The sequence below is a fragment of the Pogona vitticeps genome, chromosome 1 (assembly GCF_051106095.1).
Source record: "Pogona vitticeps strain Pit_001003342236 chromosome 1, PviZW2.1, whole genome shotgun sequence".
Taxonomy (NCBI): domain Eukaryota; kingdom Metazoa; phylum Chordata; class Lepidosauria; order Squamata; family Agamidae; genus Pogona; species Pogona vitticeps.
Genome location: NC_135783.1, coordinates 25,795,007 through 25,823,000, shown reverse-complemented (window position 1 = coordinate 25,823,000; position 27,994 = coordinate 25,795,007). Strand labels below are relative to the sequence as shown.

The window sequence follows — 27,994 nt, the reverse complement described above, 5'->3', positions numbered from 1 at the left end:
GTGCTGTAGTGATGGCAGTGGAATAGGTGATTTGTTAGCATGATTGGAATTGTGGAAGCATGGTCTGTGGGATTGGTGAGAGAGCTGAGGTTTGACTATGTGGAGCAGTGATGGCGAATCTATGGCACTCGTGCGTGCCACAGCTGGCACACAGAGCCCTCTCTGTGGGCATACAAACCAGTGGCTAACCTAGTCTTGTGATAGCACCGACCTCTCTTTGGTTTTTCCCCCACTGCTGAGCTTTCTGCATCCCATTGTCTGTGTGAGTTGCCTGAGTTCCCATCTTTCCCTTTCAGCCACACCCCTTTTTCTCTTGGCTCCTTTCTGGCCGGGGCTGCTTGCTTCCCTCTGTGGAATCAGGAGAGTGAAGAAGCAGCAGCCACTGTTTTGTTTGTGTGTGAGCGTCTAAGGGGAGGGAGCCTCTGAGAGCTGGGCAGGCAGAGTCTAGGAGGGGGAAAGCAGTGACAGGGATTTCCAGCAAGTTAAAGCTCCTGGCCAGCCAGATCTGAGACAACCCGAAATCTTCGTGGTATACCCACTACACTTTGACCCACAGACCCCTCATCCCAGGATCTCTGCTGACTCCATCGGGACAACAACCCCCTCCACCGCCTCCTTGTTCCTGCACAACAAGATGTGAAGCAGAGAATCCTGGAACATAGCTTCATCTTCCTCGTCCTGGCTCCCTTTTTTCATTTTGTAGATTATAATTACTTTTAAATTTCCTATTTTACAGTCCTTACGTGCTTCTTTTATATTTTTGGACTTTTACAGACTACAGAAACATAATTCAAAGTTTTAAGCAGCCCTGCTATTTTACTAATATATACTGGAGAGTTAATCCACAACTAACTAGCTAAATAATATTTGTTAGTTCTGCATTTATTTAACAAATAATTGACCAAATTAAAAGTTCTAATTGACAAAATGGGCAGGATGAATTTTAGATAATTATGTATCCACCTCAAGCCCTGTCAATATGGAATCAAAACTTTGTTAATATCCTATCCTTGACGGCTCTACTCAATTCTTGCAAGCTGCCTGAAGCTTTGTTTATTAGGTGTTTTAGGGATGAAATGAATAAGTGAACAAACAGACCAATGTATGGAATCAAAGAGAAGTCTTTTAGAATGTGAACTTACTTACAGAAGCTTACATTCTAATTTCCAGTTTCACGCTAAATTCAGTAAACAGATTACCCAAGAAACTGAGGTGTTGTGCCCTAAGAAAAACTGTAATACAGTGGTGCCTCGACTTTCGGAATTAATCCATATTGGAAGGGTGGCCGTAACGCGAACGTTTCATAAGTTGAAGCACCATTTCCCATAGGAATGCATTGAAAACCGATTAATCTGTTCCGGCCGGAAAAAAAAAATACAAAAAGAGAGAGAGAGAGAGAAAATAAACAGCAAGTCATGACAGCTGCCATGGGAGGCCTCCCAAGGTTCCTTGCCGCTCTGACCGCCATCACTGGGAAAGCTGCAGGAACCTCAACAGATGGGAAACCTTGACACCTGAGGGTTCAGCCTGGAGGCAGGCGGTGCAGCACGGCCTCTCCCAATTTGAAGAGACCCTTGTCCAACAGGCCTAGGTAAAGAGGCAGTCCTGAAACCAGCAAAATCAGGGAGCTGCACAGGGGACAGATTGTATTTGTCTTCAGTGTGGAAGGGATTGTCACTCTCAAATTGGCCTTCTCAGCCACACTTGACGCTGTTCCAAGTACTCCATACAGAGCACGTTACTATAGTCTCTCGAGACTAAAGCATACCTAATCTTAATAGTACTGTCAGATCTTTTTGTTACTGTTGTGGGCTGTCAGGTTGCCTCTGACCCTGTAAATAAGCAATCTCCAAAATTTTCTGTCCTCAACTGCCCTGCTCAGCTCTTGTAAACTCAAGCCTGTGGCTTTCTTATGTTTGGTCTTTCTCTTTTCCTATTGCTTTCCACCTTTCCGAGCATTATGGTCTTTTCCAGAGAATCCAGCCTTCTCATGATGTGCCCAAGTAGAACAACCTGAGTTTCATCATTTTTGCCTCAAAAATTCTGAAGAAAAGTGCTTAGGTCTTACTATTTGCTTACATCGAAGAGCTTAACTTTTATCTAGAGTCCCTGAATGAAAATCCTGTTTGATTCTTTGCTCCAAAATCTCCTTGTTATGTGTTTCATATGAAACTAAGAATAGGGACTAGTGTAAACATTAGTGGAAAGGTTAGTGCCTCCTCAGACTGGAATATCCTCCAAACTCAGATTCCTTCCTTTGGCAACTCAGCTGCATTACTCCCCACTTTCTCTGAGGGAAAGCACCCCACGACCAGCAGGTAGGGGAGAACCCATGAGTCCTGATTGGGATTCCTCAAGTCTTATCACGCCTTCAGCTTGCTAGGCAATATGTGCCCCATAGGTTGCCATTTAAAACTACAGTAGGTTGCCACCAGGTCACATTGACTTCAATATTACCATTTTAGTAGCTTAACAGAGACAGGGACTGAAAAATTAGTAGTACACTTTCCCTCTCAGTCACCATTCAGACACTGGCTTGAAAGGATTTGTAAAGTTTATTTTAAAAGAAAGGAAAATACAGTGGGCCCTCGACTTACAAACTTAATCCGTTCTGGAAGGACGTTCGTACCTCGGAAAGTTTGTAAGTTGAAGTACCATTTCCCATTGAAATGCATGGGAACGGAATTAATTAATATATATAAAAAGAGCAAGTCCCATGTTGGGACTACAAAGCACACACATATACACAAAAACCACAGAAACATAACCCCCCCAGTCCAAACCCACCCTCCAAAACCCACACAGAAAAGGTTTTTTAAAAAAGGACTTACCAATCCGAAGCCTGCCAGTGTTCCGCTGCCTCCGCGTGGCCAGGGGGGAGCGGCCAGGCGCCCGGCCAGCTTTAGCTTCCTGGCGCTCCACTGCCTCTGCTGCCCTTGGAGCTTTCAAAGGGCTTCCTCCAATGTCGGGGAAAGCCCTTTGAAACCTCTGAAGGCACCGATCGCGGCCTTCAGGGAGGTCTCCCATGGGTGGCGTGCAATCCCTGGGAGACCTCCCTAGGGGTCCCCGCCGCTGCAATCGGCAGCTTCTGAGCTCTCTGAAGCCAAAAAGGCAGGGAAAAAGGGCGTGAAGTTGGAACTTCCTGCGCTTTCTCCCTGCCTCTTTTGGCTTTGGAAGCAAGCCAGGCTGCCGGGGAGAAATCAGCTCCTTCCTTTCACCTGATGCTGAGTTCCCTTCAGCATCGGGTGAAAGGAGAGAGCCGATTTCTCCCGCCCGCCCAGCTTGCTTCTCGTTTGGAAAAGCAAGCTGGGCGGCCAGGGGGAAATTGGCTCCCTCCTTTCACCCGATGGCGGAGGAAGCCTTTTGAAAGCTCCAAAGGCAGGGAGGAAGGGCAGGAAATTTGAATTTCCTGCCCTTTTTCCCTGCCTTTTGGGTTCATAACCCGATCCGCGTTCGCAAGTAGGGTGTACTACTTGCGATGAGATTGGGTTCGTAACCCGAAATGTTCGTAACTAGGGTTGTTCGGAAGTTGAGGGCCCACTGTAAAATAAAAAGATAATTTTAAAAAATGGGAAAACAATTCCTGATCCAAAACAGCTGTGGGTACCGAATTAAAGGATACGAAACAGAAACATCAGGAAATAATAAACACTGCCCTGTCTGTCTCATACAGACAGGGCAGTGTTTATTGGTTGTTGTGGGTTTTTCAGGCAGCACTCTGAAGATGCCAGCCACAGAGACTGGTGAAACGTTAGGAAGAACAACCTTCAGAACACAGCCAAAGAGCCTGAAAAATCTACAACAACCATTAGATTCCGGCCGTGAAAGCCTTCACGAATGCAGCGTTCATTATTTAAGACAGTGAAACTGGGGAGACACTCCCTGTGTTCCCTGGGCACAAGTTCTTACACAGTGCACAGAGGTCTACTTGTGAATAATGCCACCACTGAGAAATGAAGCACAGCTTCTCTAAGCTATGCAAAGCTTCAAAAACTTAAATTCTAACTTTATCATTAGATCCATGAATGGCTCATTGTCATGCGGACTGACTAATACATAATTACTCTCAATCCTCTTTGATCATTCTTACATGCTTCCTTCCCAGCTTCAAAATCTGCATACCCTCAGGTTAGACAACATGCCACCTTCCTCAATCACAGGTACAACCATTTGATCACTTTGATATACAAAGATAAAATTTGAGTGTTAGGCTCCTCTTTGAAGTGTTCTTGATCTCAGATCTCTTTTAAAGTAATCCAGGGCAGCAGAACAGGAAAAGGAGATGGTTAAAAGGTGCAAACCAACAATCTTCCAGAAGAATCATATTCTGATGCCCTCCTAGGTGGACAGAAAAGTCCATACAATGTATTTTATTTTTTCATGTTCCTTAATCTCCTCACAATTGCAATCTGGACTTAATGATAAAAGTTAGATTGCAGATTCTACATGTGGTATTCTGTTCAGTACAGTAGGTCATGCCAGTCATGATGATCTTTAAGATCACTTTCTTCCTAAGATACACAAAGATGATCTAATACTTACATTGATGTGTATGTAATCCAGGACTGGTGAATGGTGACTTGATGACTGTGGTTACAAATAATCTCCATAGAATTGGAGGACTGTGGAAAACCATTGCAGGAGACTTTCTGATAGCTTTTGCAAGGTATTCACTGTTCTTAATAATGGATAGCTTTCTGCAATTGCCTTATTTTAATTAGGAAGTGTTGGATGGAAATCTACCACAAATGAAGTGAGTTGTTTATATATAGTTATTAAGTCATTAGAAGGTCAGTTTGTGTGTGTGTTTGCTTTTGCTTTTTGCTTTTGTTTTGGTTGCTGCTAATCTGGCTACACCTTTACAAATGAATATTATGTGAATTAATTCTTAAAAATCATGTAAGTATGTATGTATGTATGTATGTATGTGTGTGTGTATTTATTTATTTATTTATTTATTTATTTATTTATTTATTTATTTATTTATTTATTTATTTATTTATTTATTTATGTGCCGCCTACACTACCCAGAAAATGCCTCCAGTGTCTGTTCCCTTTGAAAAGCACAGACATACTGTAGTTGCACATGTGGACAAAGCACAGAAGGATTGCATGGTGGATCCCCCCCCCAAAAAAACCCCATCCTCAGCAGAAGGAACAATATTCCACATTGTTGCTATAGAAAAGTAACTTGTTATGATTATTGATGCTACTTGTAGCAGGCAGCTGCCAAGCTCTGCCAGATAATGTTGTTTGCATCTCAAGCAAATAGTGAAGGAGCCCAATTCCAATTTGGACCAAAACATGTAGGGAAGAGAGGTCTAACAATAGTCTTGGGGTGAAGAAAGCCCCCCTCCACTGCAGAAGTGTCAGAAAATTAATTCATAGGTATAGACATGAAAGCCAAAAAGGAACTTTTCATTTGCAGTCATGATTTGTGTATTCATTACAGCGGGCAATGTTTATGTGGGCGTGTGTGAGTTTGAAGAATGAATTAATATCTTCTCCAAGCAGAAGGCTGAACATGAGAACAAATGCACCTTCATTTATGCCTCGGAAATGTGGTTGTGAAACACTATATGTAGCAAAGGACTCATTTTGAGCCAAAATTAGAAACTCTATTATTACATAAATTATTCAGCAGTTCAGCCTGGGTAAGTGAAGGTTTTGAATCTGGAACCTTACATATCACCTCCTGTTCCTAGTTGCACCCTTGAGAGACAGGGCAGACCAATTTTATTCTCTCTCTCTCTCTCTCTCTCTCTCTCTCTCTCTCTCTCTCTCTCTCTCTCTCTCTCTCTCTGTGTGTGTGTGTGTGTGTGTGTGTGTGTGTGTGTGTGTGTGTGTGTGTGTGTGTGTGTGTGTGTGAGTGTGTGAGATCAGGAGAAATTAGGCAAATAAAGATAGGAGACAGGCAGTCTAGCCACAATCTTACCACAGAGATGAAAACAAGGATTCATTATTTGCACAAATATAGGGGCTAAACAACAAAAAAGGGGCTTAATTGCTTTTTGTTCCAAAAGCAAATTATAGTGCATTCAGGGAAAAGTATTAAAAATCTTTTGAAAGCAATTTGTATATTGAATCATTGATTAAGGAGCAAGTATCTGGAAGCAATTATGTTGGTGACTATCTTCTAAGTACATTTTAAGGACTGTTCTGACTGGTATTGAAGCATATACATAATGAATGGTCACAGGCTGTGTATCGAGGATAATTATTCTAGGACTAGAAGGTGATATAATATGCACGATTCAGATGTCACTATTAAATGATGGTTTGGCCACTAGGAATATCCTCAGCCTTGCATGTTCACACTTTGTCCTTTTCACATTCCTATTCCCCTCTGACATTTCTTGGCTTAGAGTGAATTTAATTAATTACGACATCTGAATTGGGAACATTATTGTTACACCAAACAAGCTCACTTCCAAAATAGAATTGAAAATGGTAACGCAATATGTTTGAATCAGACTTTGTATCAAGCTGGAATTATTGTTAACTTGGAAGGCGGGAAAGGAACATGAATGTGTGAGGGGATGAGGGCATACACACTTTTCTACACAGCTAGATGGTGTTTCCAAAATATTGCAAATAAAGAAAAAGATGGTGTGTGCTACAGTTGCAATTACCTGAAGTAGTTAGTCTTCCTTCAGGGATTGTACTTTGGGCAGCATAAGGGGTGGTGTACAGATTTTGTTGGGAGGGTGTTTTGATCACAGTCAGCCTTGATGGGCCTGCCTTTTGACAATTACATTATAGAGCACAGTGGTGCCTCGCATAATGAGCACGCCATTTAACGACGAATCCACATAGTGATGCGGATTTTGCGATCGAAAAAGTGATCACATTACGATGTTTTAAGTGGCAAAACATCACATTGCGATGATCTGTGTTTCGCTTACCGATCTTCGCATTGCGATGTTTTAGAACAGCTGATGGGCGGTTCCAAAATGGCCACCGGATCAAGAAAATGGCCACCCACAGCATTTTCGCGCCAATTCCTCGCTTACTGAGGCGGCGAAAATGGCGGCCCTATGGAGGATTCCCGCTTAGCCGTGAGTTTATCCCCCATAGGAACGCATTAAATGGAGTTTAATGCGTTCCTGTGGGGTTTTCCATTCTGTATAGCGACGATTTATCTGGAACGGATTAGCGTCGCTATGCAGGGCACCACCTATACAAGAAGCAAATGAACTTTATTGATCAAAATTTTGTTGGTGTTTGTAGAATATTTGTGTAACGTGCCGTGGCTACTTGCAGCTAATTGCCGGTATGCATCTGACTTGCATGGCCTGATTGTAGAGCTGAGATGTGTCTCAACATCTTATCAATTAGCCACAACAAGTTACTGAGACTGTTATACAAACACCAACAGGATTCTGTTACTGACAGGTTCATATGTACAGACTGTTACAGTATACATTATGTGATATCCGTTTCACGTATTTGAGAATTATGTTTAATGTATGATTGAGCTAAAGAATATCCAGTCATGGAAAGCTGTGCATTTGAGAAGCTGGGGTGAGTGTACTAGAAGATATCCTGTATGTATATCATTCTAATTTTGAAGTGAAACTTAGTGGTTCTTGATGAAGCATTTGGAGGAGATAAACAGTTTCTACTTAGTATGTAGTTGATTTTAGAGGAATAGTTGTTTATTATCCAACAGAAGATTTTCATACATGCATAGTTTATTTCATCATTTTGCATTACGTATCAAAGTTTAGTGGGGTAATTTAATCAAATCCATCATTATATACCGTATTTTTTGCTCCATAAGACGCACTTTTTCCCTCCCCAAAAGAGGGAGGGAAAGTGGCTGCGTCTTATGGAAGGAATACTGCAAAACAGCGCTCCCCGGTTCCCAGTGGGGGATGGTGGGGGGAGACTCGGAAGGATCCGAGAGTGCCTTCCAGGACCCTTTGGAGGCTCCTCCCACCCCTGCAAAATCGCCAGGTTCCAGAACCCTTCTGAGGCTTTCCAAGTCTCAGAAGGGTCCTGGAAGCTGGCATCTAAACATGGCCAGAGTGCACGGTTTGGGATAACTGACAAGAATCTAGGTGCTGGGCTTGGGTGCGCCCCGGGACCTTTCATTGGGTGTTTCCTAGCTGTCGACCTTCACATAGCTGAGGGAGGGGCACGGCGTGTTGGCTGAGCAAGAGCGCGGTGGCGGCCCCAGCTGTGGGAAGCCAGCAAAGTCGGGAGCCACAGGACCACATACTGAAGGAAAGTGGCCGTGCTTGGGAGGCTGGTCAAGTGGAGCGCCTGAGTGAATCTGGTTCCCAGCTGTGCCCCACCCTAGACGGACTGAGGACAGGCTAGTGGGGAAGTTGCTTCAGGCAGGGAGGAATGCTTTTGCCATTAAGGAGACTCCTCATTGGGTCTTGGAGGTCGGGGTGGCGGTGGAATATAGTTGGTTGCCGATCACACGGGGCATTTAACAGGAAGCCCAGTTTCCCTTTTTTTAAAGCAACCAGAGCTTGCAGGCAGGGCGATTGAGAAGGCAGCATAAACCTCCGTGCCGCTCCTTCCCAGGCAGAGAATGAGCCACCTTCTCTTCCTGCCCAAGTTTCATTCCATAGTTGCCGCCGTCGCCTTCCCGGGGGACCCCCTGCCTTCTGCAGTATTCGGGAGGGAGCGCCCAGGTTGGCCTCATTTGCAGCCTTTTGAAAGGTTCATGGGGAAAAATAAAATAAAACCCAAACTCTTTGGGATGTGCATCTCCCCAGTTGAGGACTAGCTGCCCTTCATATCCTTCCTAGTCCCAATACAGCATAGGGCAATTCTCCGCCCCCCACCCTCCGCTGCGCGGAGCCAATTCCCAGAGGAAGCGGCAACTGGGTAAAAGGGTGTGTGGTTTGGCCAGCCCCAGGAGTGTGTTGAAAGCTCCAGCTGCTACCTTATGCACTTGCTCAGCGGCGGAATTAGAGTGGCTGCCCATCCCTCTCGCCCATGCACGGTCATTTTAGACGTGATGAGGTGAGGAGTGGTGGAGGGGAGCAGAGAGAGCGAGTGTGTGCGGGCGCGCGAGCGAGAGCAAGAGCGAGCGAGTGAGAGCGAGCGAGCGAGCGAGCAAGCAAGCGAGAGAGAGAGAGAGAGAGAGAGAAAGAGAAAGAATGACTGACTGACTGACTTCTGGGGACATCTTTTTGCCCGTCCCAGAAAACCAGTTGGAAACGGATCCACATTCAAACAGCTGGAAGAGCTAAAATGGGAAAGCACAAACCACAATGTGACTCTTCTTTTTTAGCAGGGAAATGGTTTTAATTTGAAACTGTTTCCCGCCCCGGGTTGCTCTGATTGAATGGTTTCTTGCACGCTTTAAAAAAAACATTCAGTCTTATTAATGAGTGAAAAGGGTGGAAAAGACCTCAAACAAAGCCATGTTTCTACCCGAGTGCCCTTCCCACGTGAGAGAAATATATTTTTGAATTGATTAGTATGTCTGGATCAGTGCAGTGAGGTGGTGGTGGTGATGAGAAACGGGGGAATTATCCAGTACTTGAGCTACTTTGGTTTCAGCGGTTTTCCCCCCACCCCCACCCCAATAAATGTTTGTGTCATCAAAGCAGGCTTTGTTGGGGTTATAAGGGTCCAAGAGTGCCTTCCGGGACCCTGTTGGACTGTGGGAATCCTTATCAAATGAACAATGTAAAAGGATGTCTTCCACAGTTGCTACCATGCCAGATTGGTAAGGGCAAAAATGTTAGTCTTAAGGGGTACATACGCATCTTTTTAAAGGAAAGATGCATATGGCACAGCATTGAAGGCTGATGGCACAGCATTGAAATGGACCAGGGTAATAGCTCTCTGATGTCCAATGAGTTCTAAATTACAAAGATAATCTTCTGGGATGAAAACCTTCTTGTGATTTGCTGTGAGTAATGTGGAACCCACAATCTGCTGAGCTGGAGGACTGTGTCCCAGATCTGTTTCCTAATAGTGCCTTTAGCTTTCAGAAATCCCAGATGTAGAAGGCCAGAAGAGGAGACCCCTGAATACTGTTAAAACACAGGATAACTCCACCATCTGCAATGAAAAAGTGGACTTATCCTGTCATGCAAATTCAACCTTTAATCTTGACTGGATCTATGATCCAATTATTACAAGATGGCTGTTGATTCATAAGGATATTGCTTGGGACGATTTTGTGTGACTTCATCCCAAGGCATGCTTTGCCGGCTGATGGATATCAAGCTTTGTTGTTTAGTCATTAAGTCATGCCCGGCTCTTCGTGACCCCATGGACCAGAGCACGCCAGGCTCTCCTATCTTCCACCGCCTCTGGGAGTTGTGTCAAATTCATTCTGGTGGCTCACATCTGATCTGTTGATCATAATAAAGTATTCACCCATTCTGGTGGCTTCGATGACATTGCCCAGCCATCTCATCCTCTGTCGTCCCCTTCTCCTCTTGCCTTCACATTTTCCTAACGTCAGGGTCTTTTCCAAGGAGTCTTCTCTTCCCATGAGATGGCCAAAGTATTGGAGCCTCAGCTTCAGGATCTGTCCTTCCAGTGAGCACTCAGGGTTGATTTCCTTTAGAATGGATAGGTTTGTTCTCCTTGCAGACCAGGGGACTCTCAAGAGCCTCCTCCAGCACCACAGTTCAAAAGCATCAATTCTTCGGTGGTCAGCTTTCTTTATGGTCCAGCTCTCACTTCCTTACATCACTACAGGGAAAACCATAGCTTTGACTATGCGGACTTTTGTTGGCAAGGTGTTGGCTTTTTAGGATGCTGTCAAGGTTAGTCATCACTTTCCTCCTAAGAAGCAGACGTCTTTTAATTTCGTGGCTGCTGTCTCCATCTGCAGTGATCATGGAGCCCAAGAAAGTAAAATCTGTCACTGCCTCCATATCTTCCCCTTCTATTTGCCAGGAGGTGATGGGACCAGTGGCCATGATCTTAGTTTTTTTGATATTGAGCTTCAGACCGTTTTTTTCACTCTCCTCTATCACCATCATTACAAGGTTCCTATATTCAGTTCTAGAAGGTATTGTAAGTCTTCATAGAATTGGTCAATTTCAGTCTCCTCAGCATTGGTGGTTGGTGCATAAACTCGGATTACTGTGATGTTGAAAGGTCTGCCTTGGATTCGTATTGACATCATTCTATCATTTTTGAGATTATATCCCATTACAGCTTTTCCCACTCTTTTGTTGACTATGATGGCTACTCCATTCCTTCTGCGGGATTCTTGCCCACAATAGTAGATATGATAATCATCTGAATTGAATTTGCCCATTCCTGTCCATTTTAGTTCACCGACACCCAGGATGTCAATGTTTATTCTTGCCATCTCCTGTTTGACCACCTCCAGCTTCCCAAGGTTCATAGATCTTACATTCCAGGTTCCTATGCAGTATTTTTCTTTCTAGCATCAGACTTTCCTTTCACTTCCAGGCACGTCCAAAGCTGAGCATCCTTTCGGCTTTGGCCCAACCACTTCATTAGCTCTGGAGCTACTTGTACTTGTCCTCCGTTCTTCCTCAGTAGCATGTTGGATGCCTTCCGACCTGAGGGTCCCATCTTCCAGCGTCATATCTTTTAGTCTTTTGTTTCTGTTCATGAGGTTTTCTTGGCAAAGATACTGGAGTGGCATTGCCAGTTCCTACTCCAGGTGAATTGCGTTTAGTCACTCTCGGACTCTTCCGAGGCTCCCCCACCCGCACCCTGCGGGCCCAGTCGGCCAAAATTGCCAAAATATTTTTTCTTGTTTTCCTCCCCTAAAAATGAGGTGCGTCTTATGGAGAGGTGCGTCTTATGGAGCGAAAAATACGGTACATATGCATTGAGTGTATCAATATACATGTATGGTCTCCGTTTGTGTGTTTGATTTAAACATATAAGACAGGTGGAAAGAACAGTATTACCATGAATATTTTGGATCAAATTGTTCATAATATTAATCCTATTGATATTAGAAAGCTGCTGGGGGTTAACATATGTGCTATAGACTTACAGGAGGTGTGCAACTCTTTGCCTTCAACTTGTTGTACAACTTGTTGTTCCTTATAGTCCTAGCTAGATTAGTCAGTGATTAAGTGTGCTGGGAACTTTGATCCAACTCTATCTGGAAACCCAAAGGATGTTCTCCTTCAGCATATAGGGTGCCTCAGAGTTCCCTTTTGCTCCCACCCCCCCACTTTTTAACTTTTAGATAAAACTGGAAGGAGTGTTCTGGAGTTCAGGGTGAATTGTCAATCATTTCTGGATGATGCACAACCCTACCGTCTGCTTATTGCTGATGTTTTAAAATTGAGTCATTCTGGACGCTGTTTGGCAGATAGTCTTGGATTATATTCCCATTGATAATCAGATTCTTTGAGAGGCCTCCTGGATTCAAGGGAGTGGGGGATGGGATGTTCATATAGCTCACTGTTTGGTTTCCTTTTGGTGTGGTTTGGTTTGAATTAAATTATGGGAACCACAATTTTGGAAAAAGAATGATTCATCTTGCCCCTTTTATTTATTTATTTGCAAGGTTTTTTTTAGCCGCACCATTACCAGTAGTCTCTGAGTCGTCTGCAGTTTATTTGGTGCAGTTCAGTGCACTCCTAATTATCCCATTCTGTAGCCCACACAGGTGGTTAATCCACTCCCAAATAGAGCTGTGGGCTGCACTCTTTGTGCTAGCAACCCTGTGACATATGCAGTGGGTTGTAACATTAAAAGGGATGGCGGAGAAACTGCTTCCTCTGTTTTCATCATCTCATAACTTGTTTTTACAAATTTCCCCAACTGATGCAGCACAATTCTAGATATACATTGGAGGTGCCCTTCAATACTTGTATATGAAGCAGTGCTGACTCATTTGGAAGGCAAAAAAATAAAAGAGGGGAAAGTAACTGTGGTCAGTAGGTGAGAAAAGGCAGGGCGCAGGAAGGGGCTGTCAAATTGGAAATTTGAAAGGGGAACAAATTGGAACAATCCAAAGGGCTGTCTGGACTTTTCTCAAGCACAAGATAAAATAGATTGAACTAAAGATAAGAACTTTTAAAGCATGAATCAGACCATTCCAACTTCGTCCATGTGGATGTAACCCATGCATTCACTGAAAGCACTAGAGGCACTGGTAGCCAGAAATGTTTTTGATAGCTCATGTCTAGATGAGCCAACGTGCAGCCATATATAAAAAGGATATAGCTTCAGTTGTCTGTGTCCTAGCAGTGTTCAGTTAGAACAGTGTCATATCTTCAGCTTAGGGTGGCCTTTGATGCAGTTCAGAAACTTAAGCTACTGCAGAGTACATCTACTTGAATATTGGCGGCAGGACATTCAGAGCATGTGACATCAATCTTCTGCACTTCTACAATAAACTTCTACACTAGTTTTTATCTTTTAAGCCTTAAACAATTTGAGACCAGGCTATGTGAAGGACTGTCTCCATCCATTTTAACTTGCCTGTGCTTTTGAGATCAGCAAGTTATTTAGAATATTGGGCGAGAGAGAGAGGGTCTTCTCAACAGTGGCCTCATGCTTGCAAATCTCTACCTTGAACCAAGACTCATAGGTCTCCTTCATGGCAAGACATCAGATGTACTCATTTTGAGTCACTTGCTGCTTAATCTTTTTGTTTTTGATTCACTGCTGTCTTCCTGTTGTGCTCTCGAATTTGTTATTTTTATGCTATTTTCAATTACACTTTATTGTACTTTTACTTTTAAGTCTTGTGATTTTTATGATGGAGGCTGTCTTGTGACAGTTTAACCCTGAAACAACACAACAAATAAATAATATTGTAACTATTTTATTTTATTTCTTAGGAGAAACAGATGACCGGGAACAGGCAAAACTTGAAGTGAAAGTGTGGGATCCAGATAGCCAGCTCACTGATCATCAGATTGACCAGTTTTTAGTAGTAGCACGGTAAGAGCAAGATCCTCCTTTTGATTTCCTCCCCTCCAAAAAAAGGGTTATGATCCAGACAAAACTAACTGTTGCAAGTCTGATTAATTTCAGTGGAAGGAGTGAATATAGTAGGACTTGCAAAATTTGCAAAGGATTGCTTCTGTCAAAAAGCGCAGGTATAGAGAAACGCTATGTATAGCATAGTCTCTGGTTCCCTCTAAGTGGCCAGTTCTGGTAATACACCTTGGAAACATATATTTTTGGGATTTTTATTTAATATTTCCAGGCAGTGAACAAGTGAAACTTTGAGCAAGTGAATCTCACGGTCCTACTGTATGTGGTTACATTTCCTCCACTGAAATCGTTTAGAATGAAAGATGTTCAGTTTGGCTTGACTGTATTCAAACACTGCTGCTTCATTTATATAATTGTACTCGTGATCTTAGCAATTTCCTCTTTTTTAAAACAAGTCTCATTTGTCTTGTGAGGCAGGGGGAGAAACAATTAGACTGTGCATAATACATCTACTATTTAAAATAAATTATGATTTAGCTTTAGCAGGATATGCTGCTGGATTTCTTCCAAGCTTCATTCCTAAAAATTGCAGTAAACTTCATCTTGGAGAGCAGAGATATTTCCCAGTTGTTCTTTTGCGTTCAGTAATGATTATTATTAGAGGAGAGAACGTTCTATCCATTTACTTATTGCAAAGGTTGTGTAATATCCTGGTCAGAGTGTTGGACCAGGATTTGGGACACCAAGGCTTAAACCACCACTTGGTGATGAAACTCACTGGTTGACCGTGATGCAGTCACATTCTTTCAGCCCCTCCTGCCTTACAGGGTTGTTGTAAAGATAAAAGAGGGAAGAATAGAATCATGCACACCACCTTGTACTCACTTGAGGAAAGGTGGGACTAACAGGACAGAACAGAACTGCTGAATGGCTTAGTAGTTTAGACATCTGACTGCGGAGTCAGAGCTAGGCAAAGGGTAGACTCAATGATCCATAGGGTCCTTTCCGTCTCTGGAGTTCTAAGATTATAACATAAAATAAATAAATGATCACTAAAATAAATTGCCCCCAAAGCAGTGTACAATATAATATATAAAACAATTTTAAAACCATTTAAATAGCCAGTTAAAAATTCTAAAACACAACAGTCATACAGAATGATGTCATTTCACCTAACCAGAAAAAAAAATAAAATAAATGAAGATGTCTGTCTTATTTTGGGAGGACTGTTTTGCTGAAGTAAGGACTGTTGCCTTGTGCCATCTTTTATACTCTCAACCTACACAGGGGGCTGTGCACCTTACCAAAGGCAATAGACAGATCTACAGAGGCAGAAGCAAGGCTTTTGTTTGAAGAAAGAGACTGTAAATTAATACATTAGAGAGCTTTACGTCATGAGGAATCCACAAATTCCTACTTGTCCTGCTGTCAGTATGGTTTTCAGAAACAATGAACAGTGCACTGCCCATTGATTTTGAAACCATATTGCCAGTGAGATTATTAAGACTATTTGATTTATCCTCATCTAAAGAATTCTGAGGAATTCAAACGCTCACCATGTTTGCAAATGTTTAGTGAGCCAAGGAAAGTGTAATTGAATCCAGAACTTGAATTCTATGGATGGATCATGCAGCTATGTTTTCTTTTCCCTTGCAAGGGAGTTCCATAATTGAAGTTCAGCTACAGTGGGGTCTCTACTTAAGAACGTCCCTACTTAAGAACAATTCCACTTAAGAACAGCTCCATTTGCTAAATTTTGCTTCTACTTGAGATCAAAAATCCAGATAAGAACAGGAAAAAAAACTTTCCTGCTCTTTTTTTAACCTTAGGTCATCTTAGGTTAAAAAAGTTCTCCCCCTAGTGGTAGAGTACGTATTAACCAGCTTTGCATTAGTTCCTATGGGAACTAATGCTTCAGTGTACGAACACACCTCTACATAAAAAAAACAGCCAGAACGGATTAATTGGTTTTCAGTCCATTTCTTCAAAATTAGCTTCGTCAGAAGTGCTTTTAACACTGTTCCCTGACCTAAGGGGAAAAAAAGAAAAAAATCCCCCTCTAGTGGTAGAAGGCGGAATAGCAGCTTCCCATTAGTTTCTATGGACAGAAAAGAGCAGATACGGATTAAATGGTTTTCAATGCATTCCTATGGGAAATGCAGATTCTACATAAGAACTTTTCCACTTGAGAACCACCTTCCAATACGGATTAAGTTCTTAAGTAGAGACCCCACTGTACTGAGAAAGTCCTGTCTCATGCATTCACCTAGCTAGCATCTCAAGGTTTCAGTAAGCCCTACAACAAGGCCTCTGATTAAAGTCTCAGGTTGTAGGCAGGCTCATATGGGACAAAGTTTTCTGGCACCCTACCATGATTTACCATGTAGTGAACTGAAAACATTTGAAATGGTTCTGTGTCTATGATACAATGAAAAATATTGAGATAATAACTAGATGACATTTAGCCAAGAGCTATCGCTGTGTTTCATCTTATTCATTTATAAAGAGGAGAGTACAGTAGGACACAGGTAGGAAAGGATTCTGCCTGATGTAATGCTAATAAGTGCAAAATAAATTTCAGAAATTGTAGTTATGCAAGAGTGAAGTGATCCAGATTCTCTGGAGCCACTCCTCTGAAAGGTTTGCTTTCTTCCAGGATAATGGTTGATATTGGTGGAACTTTGAGTGATCCTTCAGTCTGTTTATATGATATGGAATTTTCTGTACCGTTACAGTTCGGAAGGGACTGAGTGACCATGCTAGTTCTTTTTACATGTTAGAAGGATTCAGATGGTTTTGTTCCTTGGGGTTATGGGGATAACACTCTACATTTTGAACATTTTAGGAAACCATGTGTTACACTGCTCAGAGTACATCAGTATGCAGAAATTTGCTGAGAATTTTGGATGAATGGAATAAATCCTACCCAGTCAAGATTCCTTGTGTGTGCATATTGATCTGCATTGTCATTGACAATTGAAATATTATTTGATCCTGTCTGTGAACTGTATTTCTGATGAGACAAAAACTAAATTTTGGATTGACAGTTTAGATGATGGTCAGCTTCCAGCAAGTTTGCCTGATCTGTGTATTATCATAAGCAAAGACCTTGTTTTCTTAGAAAGAATAATCCATCCATTATTAAGATACCTATAGAGAACACAGTGGTAACAAATACCTTTTCACTGTTCCTTTTAAAAAAAATCAAAATTAGCTTCTATTTCAGAAAAGGTTTATGCTTCCACTAGTGCTCAGGGGCTTATTTAAGATTACTTTCTAATTCGGTTAGTAGAAGGAAACTACTTTAAGTAGTTTCTGTTCTGTGGGCTAAATCCAGTGTTAGTCCCAACTAGATTGGACCCTTTGAAACAAATGGACCTTGTTAAGTAACATACCTTCCATTGATTTCCAACTCTGATTGGGATTTTAGATTTGACCTAGTATATCTGTTTTTTCCCCTTACCAACCTGCAGCTCTGCTCTACTGCAAACATTCAGAAAAAAAAGGGAGAAATACGATTAAGTCCGCTCATCCAGTTGGGTACTTTTTTATTTCCCTCTTCACACTTTCAGAATGTGTGCTGTTTTAAAAATATGTTGTGTTAAGTTTTTAAGCGAGAGTTGTTTTAGTTGTTGCTTCTCATCTGTTTGCACTAGTTGGAAAATCCCAGGTGCTCTGTTTCTTCACTTACAAGACTTACCCTCTTCTTTCCCTTACTTTTTCCCCCCTAAGTATTGATTTGCAGCAATTATGTCATATTGCATGGAAAGACTGGAAGCTGTGAATATTGACTAAAGCTTAGTGCTTCTGTGAGTTGAAGTGGAAGGAGGCACTTGTCTCTTTCTCTTGTAGACCCAACAGTGCCCTAAAAACATGGAGCAGGTGGTTTTTCTCAAACAGCATTGTTGGAAAGTATTATTTCACTGTTTTCTAAGACAGATTTAGAAGTTGATATATTTGTAGCACAGGAAGTCTTAATTTACAAATAAATAATTGCTCTATTTTATTTTGTGGTTGGAGTTTTGGCATTGTTCAAAGAAAGGAAGGAGTCAACATTGGTTCATTGACTTTACTGATTTTCCTTTGTACAGTGAGTCATATGAAGAGAAGTAAACACTTTGCTCTGTATATTAGTAGCAATATTTGCATTTGTTTGGCTTGCCTTAATCAACCTTGTCAGTGCATGACAGATGTGAGAGCTGAAGTGGGAAACTTCCTGATTTGTACTCTGTCAGAAAATTTGAAAATTAAGCAGCAGCCAATGAAACAAACAACTGATTACCCCTGGCTTCTGAGTTCTTCTCCTGCATAAATTCTGGACTGATCTAAGAGCACCTTTCTGTGACCTTAATAATAATAATAATAATGTGGTGTCAGATTCCACTTATGGTGACCCTTTCCACGGTTTTCTAGGTATAGAAACTGAGAAGTGATTTACCATTCCCCTTTTTCTGGGGGCACTCTAGCTTGCCCAAGGCTGCATAAGGTGCCACTCTGAATCATTATGATAATTTAAACCATATTAATTGTCTCATGAAACCATTTGAGTTTGTCCCCAAAATAACGTGGTAGTAATATTTTAAAAATTATAGAAATAATGGCTGACAATGCTGTTCCTTAAAGTAAGGTTTTGCTGTAACAATTAGCAATTAGGGGGCATTTTCAGATGATGTGAGTGGACTTGGGGGCCATTTAATTGTTTCCTAATTTGCTCCCTCCAAGAGTTAAAAATTAACTAAGAAGTCATGTATTGCATAATGTATTACATAATTATTCATTGGCAAATTAGGAGTAACAACAGCAACCAACTATTTACTAATAAACAGAACAAGTTACATTTAAGGAAAAAACCCCACTTTGTTGTTGTAGGTTTTTCAGGCTGTTTGGCTGTGTTCTAGAGGTTTTTCTTCCTAACGTTTCGACAGTCTTTGTGGCCGGCATCTTCAGAGGAAAGGAGTTAGAACTCTGTCTGTGTTCTGTTGTAGTGTTCTAGATAGCTGAGTATTTGTAACTGTGGGATTAGTTTTTGGCCGTGAAAGCCTTAGAGAATACCCCCCCCCCCAAAAAGTGTATTTGGAGGAGTCTTTTCTAGAAACTGAGCCAGCAGTGCTTAAGCACTCTGATCTGCACACACATTTCCTTCATATAAAGTCTTGTTCATTTGTTGTTAGAAGTGTGTTTGCAACTTCTTCCACAGTTGGAGCTCCATTATTTCACTGCCGAGATACATGATCATTTTGTTGCAGACTAAGGGCCTTCTTCAGAGCCTGTTTCAGGCTTTGAGGGTCCCTCAGCATTGTGTCTACTGGTGGTTTCTCAATATCACTAGAGTGCCTCGTATGGCGGTGGACCCCTTTCCTTGCTAGGCAGTAGTGCTTCTCAGCTGACTGTTATTTGTTTTGCTGTTTTGATTTGTGGCTGTTTATTTTGATTACCAACAGTGGAACATGGGAGAAGGGAGGGCATTATGCAAAATTAAAATGGTGTCTTCCTGGTGCCAAGCCCAGTAGAGAGGGGAAGACCCAATTAATGAAGAGTCTATGTCAAGTATAGGTGGTGTGGTAGTGGCAGTATGGCAACACTGAGGCCCTCTTTGTTTAAGAACATTATTGTTACTGTTGTTGTTGCCTTACTATTCCCCCCCCCCCAAAAAAAAGACACTAGAGTCTTACAGATAAACCCAAGAACTCTGTTGCCTGCCAAAAGACCAGCATCCTGTTCACTCTAGGGTCAAGCCAGGTATTTTGAGGGACAAGCAGGCAGCAGCCTTTTCATGCTGTTGTTTTCCAACATGTGATATTTAGTAGCAGATCACCTGTAAACAGCAGGCATCCTTTAGTCTCAAGAGACTATGGTAACATGCTCTGGATAGAGATCTTGGAACAGTGCCTAGTGTGGCTGAGAAGGCCAATTCGAGAGTGACAATCTCTTCCACAATGAAGACAAATACAATCTGTCCCCTGTCCAGCTCCCTGATTTTGCTGGTTTCAGGACTGCCTCTTTGCCTCGGCCTGCTGGACAAGGGTCTCTTCAAATTGGGAGAGGCCAATGCTCAGGCTGAATGCTCAGGTGTCAAGGTTTCCCATCTGTTGAGGTCCATTCCTATGGCCTTCAGATCCCGCTTGCAGATATCCTTGTATCGCAGCTGTGGTCTCCCTCTGGGGCGCTTTCCCTGCACTAATTCTTCATATAGGAGATCTTTTGGAATCTGACCAACAGCCATTCTCATGACATGCCAACGCCAACATAGATGGCGCTGTTTCAGTAATGTATACATGCTAAAAATTCCAGCTTGTTCTAGGACTACACTATTTGGAACTTTGTCCTGCCAGGTGATGCCAAAAATTTGTCTGTCATGCTGAAGCACGTTTTTGGAACTGCAACAGAAGGCATCTATCTCACTTCCCTCTATTACCATCTCTACACAAGAATTGGAGGTTGTTCATGATTTTGTGTACCTTGGCTCAGTGATCTCTGACACTCACTCTCTAGATGTCGAGCTGGATAAATGCGTTGGCAAAGCAGCCACCATGTTTTCTAGACTCACAAAGAGAGTATGGCTTAACAAAAAACTGATGGCATATACCAAGATCCAGGTCTATAGAGCTTGTGTCCTGAGTACAGTACACTCCTGTATTGCAGTGAGTCCTGGACCCTTTGTGCACAGCCGGAGAGGAAGCTGAACACCTTTCATATGCGTTGCCTCCGACACATTTTTGGTATCACCTGGCAAGACAAAGTTCCAAATAGCTGCTGATTTAGGCCTCCCTCAATTCGTCTTGCGCTCTTCTAAAGCTATTTAAAATTATGCAATCAGTGAATTCCATGCATTGGCCAATATCTTATTACTTAGGTCTGCTGGTTTAAGTCAGACTGTGTAAATTGCTGCAGTAATTTGCTGCTAACTGAGAAGTTGTGACTTGGTGTTCAATGGGAAATACAAATACCTTCTTATTGATTAGTGGCAGTTTGCGCAGAGGAGTGTACCCTGTTTGATTTAATACTGGTGGACATAAGTGATAAGATTCTAGCCAGTAACTTACTGCATCAGGGTGGCTGCATTTTGGATGTGAAAGTGGGAAATAATCTTGACTGCTAGCTTGTTAGAGAAAAAGAATAAAGTTTGAAGAATCAATAGTTGGTTGAAGCAGGATTCGTTTTCCTGTTATAGAATCTCTATGTGACGCAGTATAATTCTGATTGTGATGCCTTGCATTACATTAAATGATACTGAAGATAAGGTAATGTGTAAAACTAGAATAAAGACAGACTGACACACTTCTTAGAGTGTGAATCACTTCCATTGTAGTGTGTGTAAGGAATTAGAAGGCATATGGGACTTGTAGTCATACAAAGATGGAGTCTGTTAAGTTTTCTGTGTAGTTTGATATTTTAAGCCACTGAATGTATCATGGGATTGTTGTTTGAAGTTTGCTCTGCCTGGCGCCAATATAAGGAGCAAGATTTGAGAAGTTCAAGAGGAAAACCAAACACCGCAGTCCTTCTAATTGGGATGAGATAAGCCACGTGCAGATCTCATGTGAAATATGGGCGGTGAACTGTGTTACACCCTCATAATCCTAATTGGTTAACAACTGGAAAGCGTAAGAAAGAGGGAGGTCCAGAGACATGTAGAAAAATGGTTGTTTCATGTATGTGACATGTTGCGGTGAGTGTTGGAGGGAGAGAGAGTGATTTGTCATTTTGAAAGAGAAGGGGGGGGGAGGAATTTGCCGAGCTTCTCTAATGTGCTAAGATGTAGAATGTTGCCAAGATGATTACTTAACATAGATTTAGTTGTTATTATTTTAACCTAGTTTATTCGAATCATAGTAACGGTTTGGATATGATCATGCTTTTTAAGCTACAACTGTATTTTAACGGAACTACTTTACTTCTTAGTAAAACATTTATTCTTCAACAAAGGTCTTGTCTCTTGAACAGCAAGACTGCACCTAAATCCAGTGTGGAGTGGAAAGGTCACTAATTGCTACTATACAGAGAGGTCCTACCTAGCCAGTCTGTTGTGCTGTCTAAGGAAGCACACAGTCAATGATTTATTGCCTTGTAAGTAGGTAAGAGGCTCTATTTTCAGGTCAAGCTTGTCCATAGAGCAAGGACTACATATTTCTGAGGCTAAAGGACCTGTCTTGGGCATAAAAAGTGGTGATTGCTTGCGCCTACAGTGACTCCTTGCCCAACACGCCATCTCTTTAGGGAGAAGCGATTCTGACAGAGTACATAATTTGAATGGCTTTTTCTATCCTATTCCCTTCCCCCACCCCCAAGCATCCTTATCTCATTCAGATTTCATCATGTTTTCTGTTTCATCATATTATTTCCCTGCAGTGTAGGGTGTTTTGGTGATTTTTTCTTTATAATAAGCATTGCCTGTTTCAAAGGGTGAACTGATGATGAGAAGCAACAGCAGCTGGCCATCAATAAGACATATTCAGTATGTCACCTTTCTGCTGTTTGAGGTCTGTGAGTCCTTCGGGTCAATTTCCAGCTTCAATTATCTGTGAGTTGTTGATGTGGAAGATCTTCAGTTTTTAGGTCAGAAATCTTAATTGGTTTGTAGAATGGTTTTGGAGACGAAGAAAGGTACATTATTAAAAATGTTGGGTGCTTGGGTGAAAAGCAGTTTGCCTTAATAAAAAGAAAGCAAACAAATGGAAAAGCAACGACATGTCATTGCCAAACATACTGAGCAGCCCAATATTATTCTGCCATACAAAGCTATGTTCGTAGAAGTATAGGTGTCAAAGCTCTGATGTGGATACCTCATCTGGCACCAACGGCAGAGTTTTGTGGCATTCTTTGGCAGGAGGTGGAGGGCCCATAGGTACAGTTCTACAGGTGGTGGTAATAGGATACAAGGCCTAATCTGGTGCTGCCGACAGCTAAAGTACTGCCGACATGATGGACCCTTTCCAAACCTCCTCTGCTCATCCTCACTCTTGGAATGAGAAGCAGGATGGGTTACTGATTCATTTGCTAACAGAAGACAACATAGGAATTCCTTTTCACTTCTCTCCTTCTCCTTAATAAAAGGGTGAGCGGAGCAGGGAAACAGTGGTACCCCCCAGTTTCTGATTAGAGGCAAAAGGGTGATCCATCCCTGCTCTGGCAAACTTCCCAATGGGAAAGAAGAATTGAGAGAAAGGCATAGATATCTCTCTGACAAGAGAAGCTGGAAGTTACTACAGGGAGAAGGGAATGGACATGCCTCTATTTACCCATTTTTAAATAATTTATTGCAAGACAAAAGGGAAAAAGGGGGATGAGAAAATAACAAAAGTGGGGAAGAAAGAAAGTAAAATGTAAAGACAAGAAAAAAGAAAAAATTCAGAATATAGCATAATCATGGGCTAGGCATATACATAAATATGGGCTACCACATGTTCAAAAACATTTCCTTTGGAGTTGGCATTGATAGAATAAAATGTTCGTGCATGACTAAGTTAGTGAGAGCTTCCTATCATTGAATTATGGATGGCGTATGTTTAGCTTTCCAGACTTGAAGTGTAAGTCCTTTGGCAATGATGAGAGCTTGTAAGTTCACCCTACTCTCTCCATTGGTCCAGATAGGCGGGGTACAAATCTAATTAATTAATAATAATAATAATAATAATAATAATAATAATAATAATAATAATAATAATAATAATAATAATAATAATAATAATAATAATAATAATAATAATAATAATAATAATACTTCCAAACTTCAGGAAGTACCTACTGTACATATCCACAAATACAATGGATTTTCTAAAACAAAATTAATTCACTGTAGTACAGAATATGGTTACTAGAAAGTGTGATAATTGTAAATATTGTTGTACTATTCGAAAAGGTAGGTTATATATGGCTTGCAAAGTTGAAAATGGTAAAAGTCCTGGTCTGGACCTGTCAGTTGTTTTAATGTGGTTACCCAATAATCAATCTATTTTTCCGCCTTAAAAGTTTCAAAAATTTCAGATAAGTGTTGCACCATTAAGTTAGTTTAGCACATCTATATGGACTGACTTGTAATTGATAAGAAACTGATTGATGAGCCATCCTGACTATTGAAATTGTAGGAGAATACCAATTAAATTGCTGGTCGGTAAACAGTCTAGCAGAGATACTAACCCCTAAAGGCGTTATTTATTAATTTAATTTAATTTAATTTATGTCCCGCCCATTTAGACCGAAGTCTGTTCTGGGTGGCTAACAACAATATTAAACTAAAATAAAACAACAATATTATTATTATGCTTAGACCAGTTAAATGAGTAGCCAAAGAAAGCTCCAAAAGTGAATTTATTTTAGCATTTCCAGTACAGATTATTCAGGTTTAGTGATAAACAACAGAAGACCATGAGCTACTTTATGTCCGTATTTTCCATATACAAATCATGAAATTGTTGCATTTTGTGTTACTATACATGCCATCAGTTCCAAACATAAGTTGGATATTAGAGATGACAGAGGACATCTGTCCTGAGTAACCTTCGCTAGGTATGAACTAGACAGTGCATCACATTTGTAACCACTCTTGACCTAGGAGAGAGGTAAAATATTTACATCTAATGTACAGTATTTCAAAGTTGTGAAGATAAATTCCCAGTTAATTCTATCAGATACTTTTTCAGCATCAAGTAAAATAATGGCAGCTGTGTCAGGTCTTTTGGTGTCCATGCAGTTGAATCTGCGACCAACTTTAAGTTATCTGCTCCCTTCCTGTGCTGGAAAAAAACTGGGTTGATCTGGATGAAGTAGTGACATTCTAACCTTCTGGAATCTATTAGCCAGTTTTGCAACTTTTGTTAGGGAAATAGATCTTTAGCTTGCACAGCTAACATGAGTGTTACCTGATTTGAGAATGACAGAATTAAAGGATTCCAAAAAAAGCAAAGCGTGCTGCTTATATACCACCCCATAGCGCTTCAAGCACTCTCTGGGCAGTTTAAAAGTTAATTATGCAGGCTAAACATTCCCCCCCCCCCAGCAAGCTGGGTACTCATTTTACCGACCTCGGAAGGATAGAAGGCTGAGTCAACCTTGAGCCGGTTCCCTGGGATCGAACCCCAGGTCGTGAGTACAGTTTTGGCTGCAGTACAGCGGTTTAACCACTGCACCATGAGGGTCACTGCCTCAAAACAATTTTTTATAAAACAGAAAAAGTCTAGGAGTTAAAATCCTTTATATCTTTATCTCATCTGGTCTGTTAGGCAGGGCCTTGGGCGTAATCTGACCCCTGGGTATAAAAGATATAAACCCACCTTTGGCCTACGGGGGGGGGGCAACATCAGCCTTCCCCCATGCCGCACTGCTGCCTGCTCACTAAACACAAACCCGCACCAATGAAGGGCTCTACCCTTAAAGGCAGCCCGAAATAATGGAATGTCCACACTTTGGTGGATAGCACTGCTTCAAGGTCAGATTGTGTGCAAGAATGGGGATCTCTTGCTTCATCTTCTGTCGGGTCTTTGGTTTTCTATTTAAAGTTCATTTGCAGTGGTTGAGAGAAAGAACTTATTAGGATGGCAGTGCTGGAGTGTAAGAGTTATCTTCCTCATAGCATTTTCCCAATGAAAATCATCTCTGTTCTAGAAAGCTGCTATTTGCCCTGTTGTACAAAAGAAACAGGTATGTATACAAATAGCCAATACGTTGCCAAGATCCTCCATAGTGAATTGCACTGAGCTTATTAGAGAAGAGGAACAGATGAATTCAAGCAGAAGACCATGCATAGATTATTGCAAAGGCTCACTGTTTTGTGCTGGCTGTGGTACCAAAGATCAAAATTATTATATCCTGTGACCAAGGATCATCTCTGCCATTCAGCTTCTTAAATCCTCCACATTCATCCCCAGCATCAGGGTGGCTGCATTTTGGATGTGAAAGTGGGAAATAATCTTGACTGCTAGCTTGTTAGAGAAAAAGAATAAAGTTTGAAGAATCAATAGTTGGTTGAAGCAGGATTTGTTTTCCTGTTATAGAATCTCGATGTGACGCAGTATAATTCTGATTGTGATTCCTTGCATTACATTAAATGATACTGAAGATAAGGTAATGTGTAAAACTAGCATAAAGACAGACTAACACACTTCTTAGAGTGTGAATCACTTCCATTGTAGTGTGTGTAAGGAATTAGAAGGCATATGGGACTTGTAGTCATACAAAGATGGAGTCTGACCCTCTGAGTTCTCCCTGTGTGAGGTGTGTGTGTTGGTGCTGATAGTGGTATGCTACAGTATGATCTGGCTGGGTAGGTGGGGCTCGTCAGCCATGGAAGGCAGCCCATCTAGGAGAAGGAAAACTCCGATTTCAAACCTCCACTGCCTTGTGGCTATATCCATTCATGGAAAAGGCTTCAGGAGTTAACCTAGAGGCAAAATCCGGAGCTGGAGTCCCGAAGGCAGCATGTGTCGTTCTGCCAACTCCTGCGACATTGCTGGAACCAGTCGTATTGGCTCTTGCCTTTCCATTGGACCATTTCAGCAATGTGGAGAGGGGGGATTTGCTGCTTGGGTAACAGCCTATCTTCCATATTACCTTACCCAGGCTTCATGCTCTGGAGAGGACACTCCTCGATTTAGAGCATGTTACCATAGTCTCTCGAGACTGAAGGATGCCTATGCCATCCCCAGCTTCAGAGAACCCCACCTTTTTCCCAATTGTGGATTAGAGACAGGGAGAGCAGGGATTTCTGTGCAATAGCTGGAGTGATCCCCTGCCACCTCTGAAGTTGAGAAAAAGGCTTGGGTTTGTTAGGCTCACTAGAGAAGAAAACCACATTTGCTGTGAGGAGTGTAGACAGTGAACAGTATCTTTAGGCAGAGCCAGACAGCCAGACAGCTTATGCTAGCAGATTTTTTTGGTGCCATGAAATAGCAGCAAATTTTTAATACTAGGGATGTTTGTGGGATATCTGCCTCTTTTTTCCCTACATTTGCTTCTTCACATCAGGCAGTAAAATATAGTATCCTGGATTTTGAGTGAATATGTGGAAGCTTGAACTTTGTGAAAATTATCTTATTTTATCTTATTTATTTATTAGATATATGCGTTATATTTCTTCCTCAAATAGGCATCAGCATGGCTTAAAATATGATTGAATAAGGAGCTATTAAAATACAAAACAACTTTAAATTAAAGGCATGGTTAAATACATGCACATCACTAAGGGTGTGCAGATCTGAGAAGGATTTGTGCTGTACTTCCCAAAATTCCTCAGTGCATACCAATAGTGAAAATTAATGTGCAACAAAAATACACATGGGGACTTGTTAACTAGTGGCAATTACCCAATGCAGTTTATGCCCTGGCACTTAATGTTAGCATTAAAAACAGTGGGATTTTGGCCATTACTTCTGTTTTAGGTTTTTTTTTTAAGCTGCATGTCATTTGGTGTTCTTTCTTTTTGCTTTTTGCAGTGATCTGTAAGTGCAAATGTCACACAGGGAGATGAACCTAATAGCTTCAATAACACAGCAATCATTTATTGATCAGGCCAAGCTAGAAGTGGTCATCCAGTATAATGGCAAAAAAAAAACTTAAAATTAGGAGGGTGAAGGAAATTGCTTTGTTTACTTGTGCAAATTGCTGAAAGCATGTAATATTAATGGCTCACTTTTTTGCTGTTTATGTTCAAATGTAAACCACCAGCTGGAAAGCACTGAAACATTTCTGTTGCTTGCAGATCAGTCTTCCTAATTTTAAAAGAAATATAATTTGCAATTTCATCTTTTCCTCAATCATGCCATTACATTAAAAAGAAAACTGACATATTAGAACAGCTTAACAGTGGGTTGATGCATATATATACTGTACTTAATATGCCTTACCTGAATTATGCTGTGAACACTGCACAGGGAGCAAAAACCACTTATGTGTCAGCTCTTCCCACTCAAATTGTTAAATGTCTGAAGGATCCAGCACTGAGGGGAGGTCTGATGGATTAGGCCATTAAATGATCAGCTGGGAAATATTTAAGGGTACTTTAAAACAGCATTTTCTGCTTGAATGTGTGGGCAGGAGGGTTCATGTTTGTGTGACACCTGGCTTTGACACATGTTCAAACACAGATTTTAAACAATAATAATACTGTGACAAGAGCTACCGGAGATCACAG

General features: G+C 41.4%; 1 protein-coding gene across 4 annotated transcripts in view; it reads left to right on the top strand.

Moving 5' to 3' along the window:
- Positions 1 to 27,994, top strand: part of MTA3 (metastasis associated 1 family member 3) — a 182,068-nt gene that overhangs the window by 62,222 nt on the left and 91,852 nt on the right. For all 4 annotated transcript variants that reach the window (XM_078380862.1, XM_078380857.1, XM_078380865.1 and 1 more), the window contains exon 7: positions 13,770 to 13,872. In XM_078380862.1, the coding sequence (XP_078236988.1) occupies positions 13,770 to 13,872 (103 nt within the window). The remainder of the gene's footprint in view (positions 1 to 13,769; positions 13,873 to 27,994) is intronic.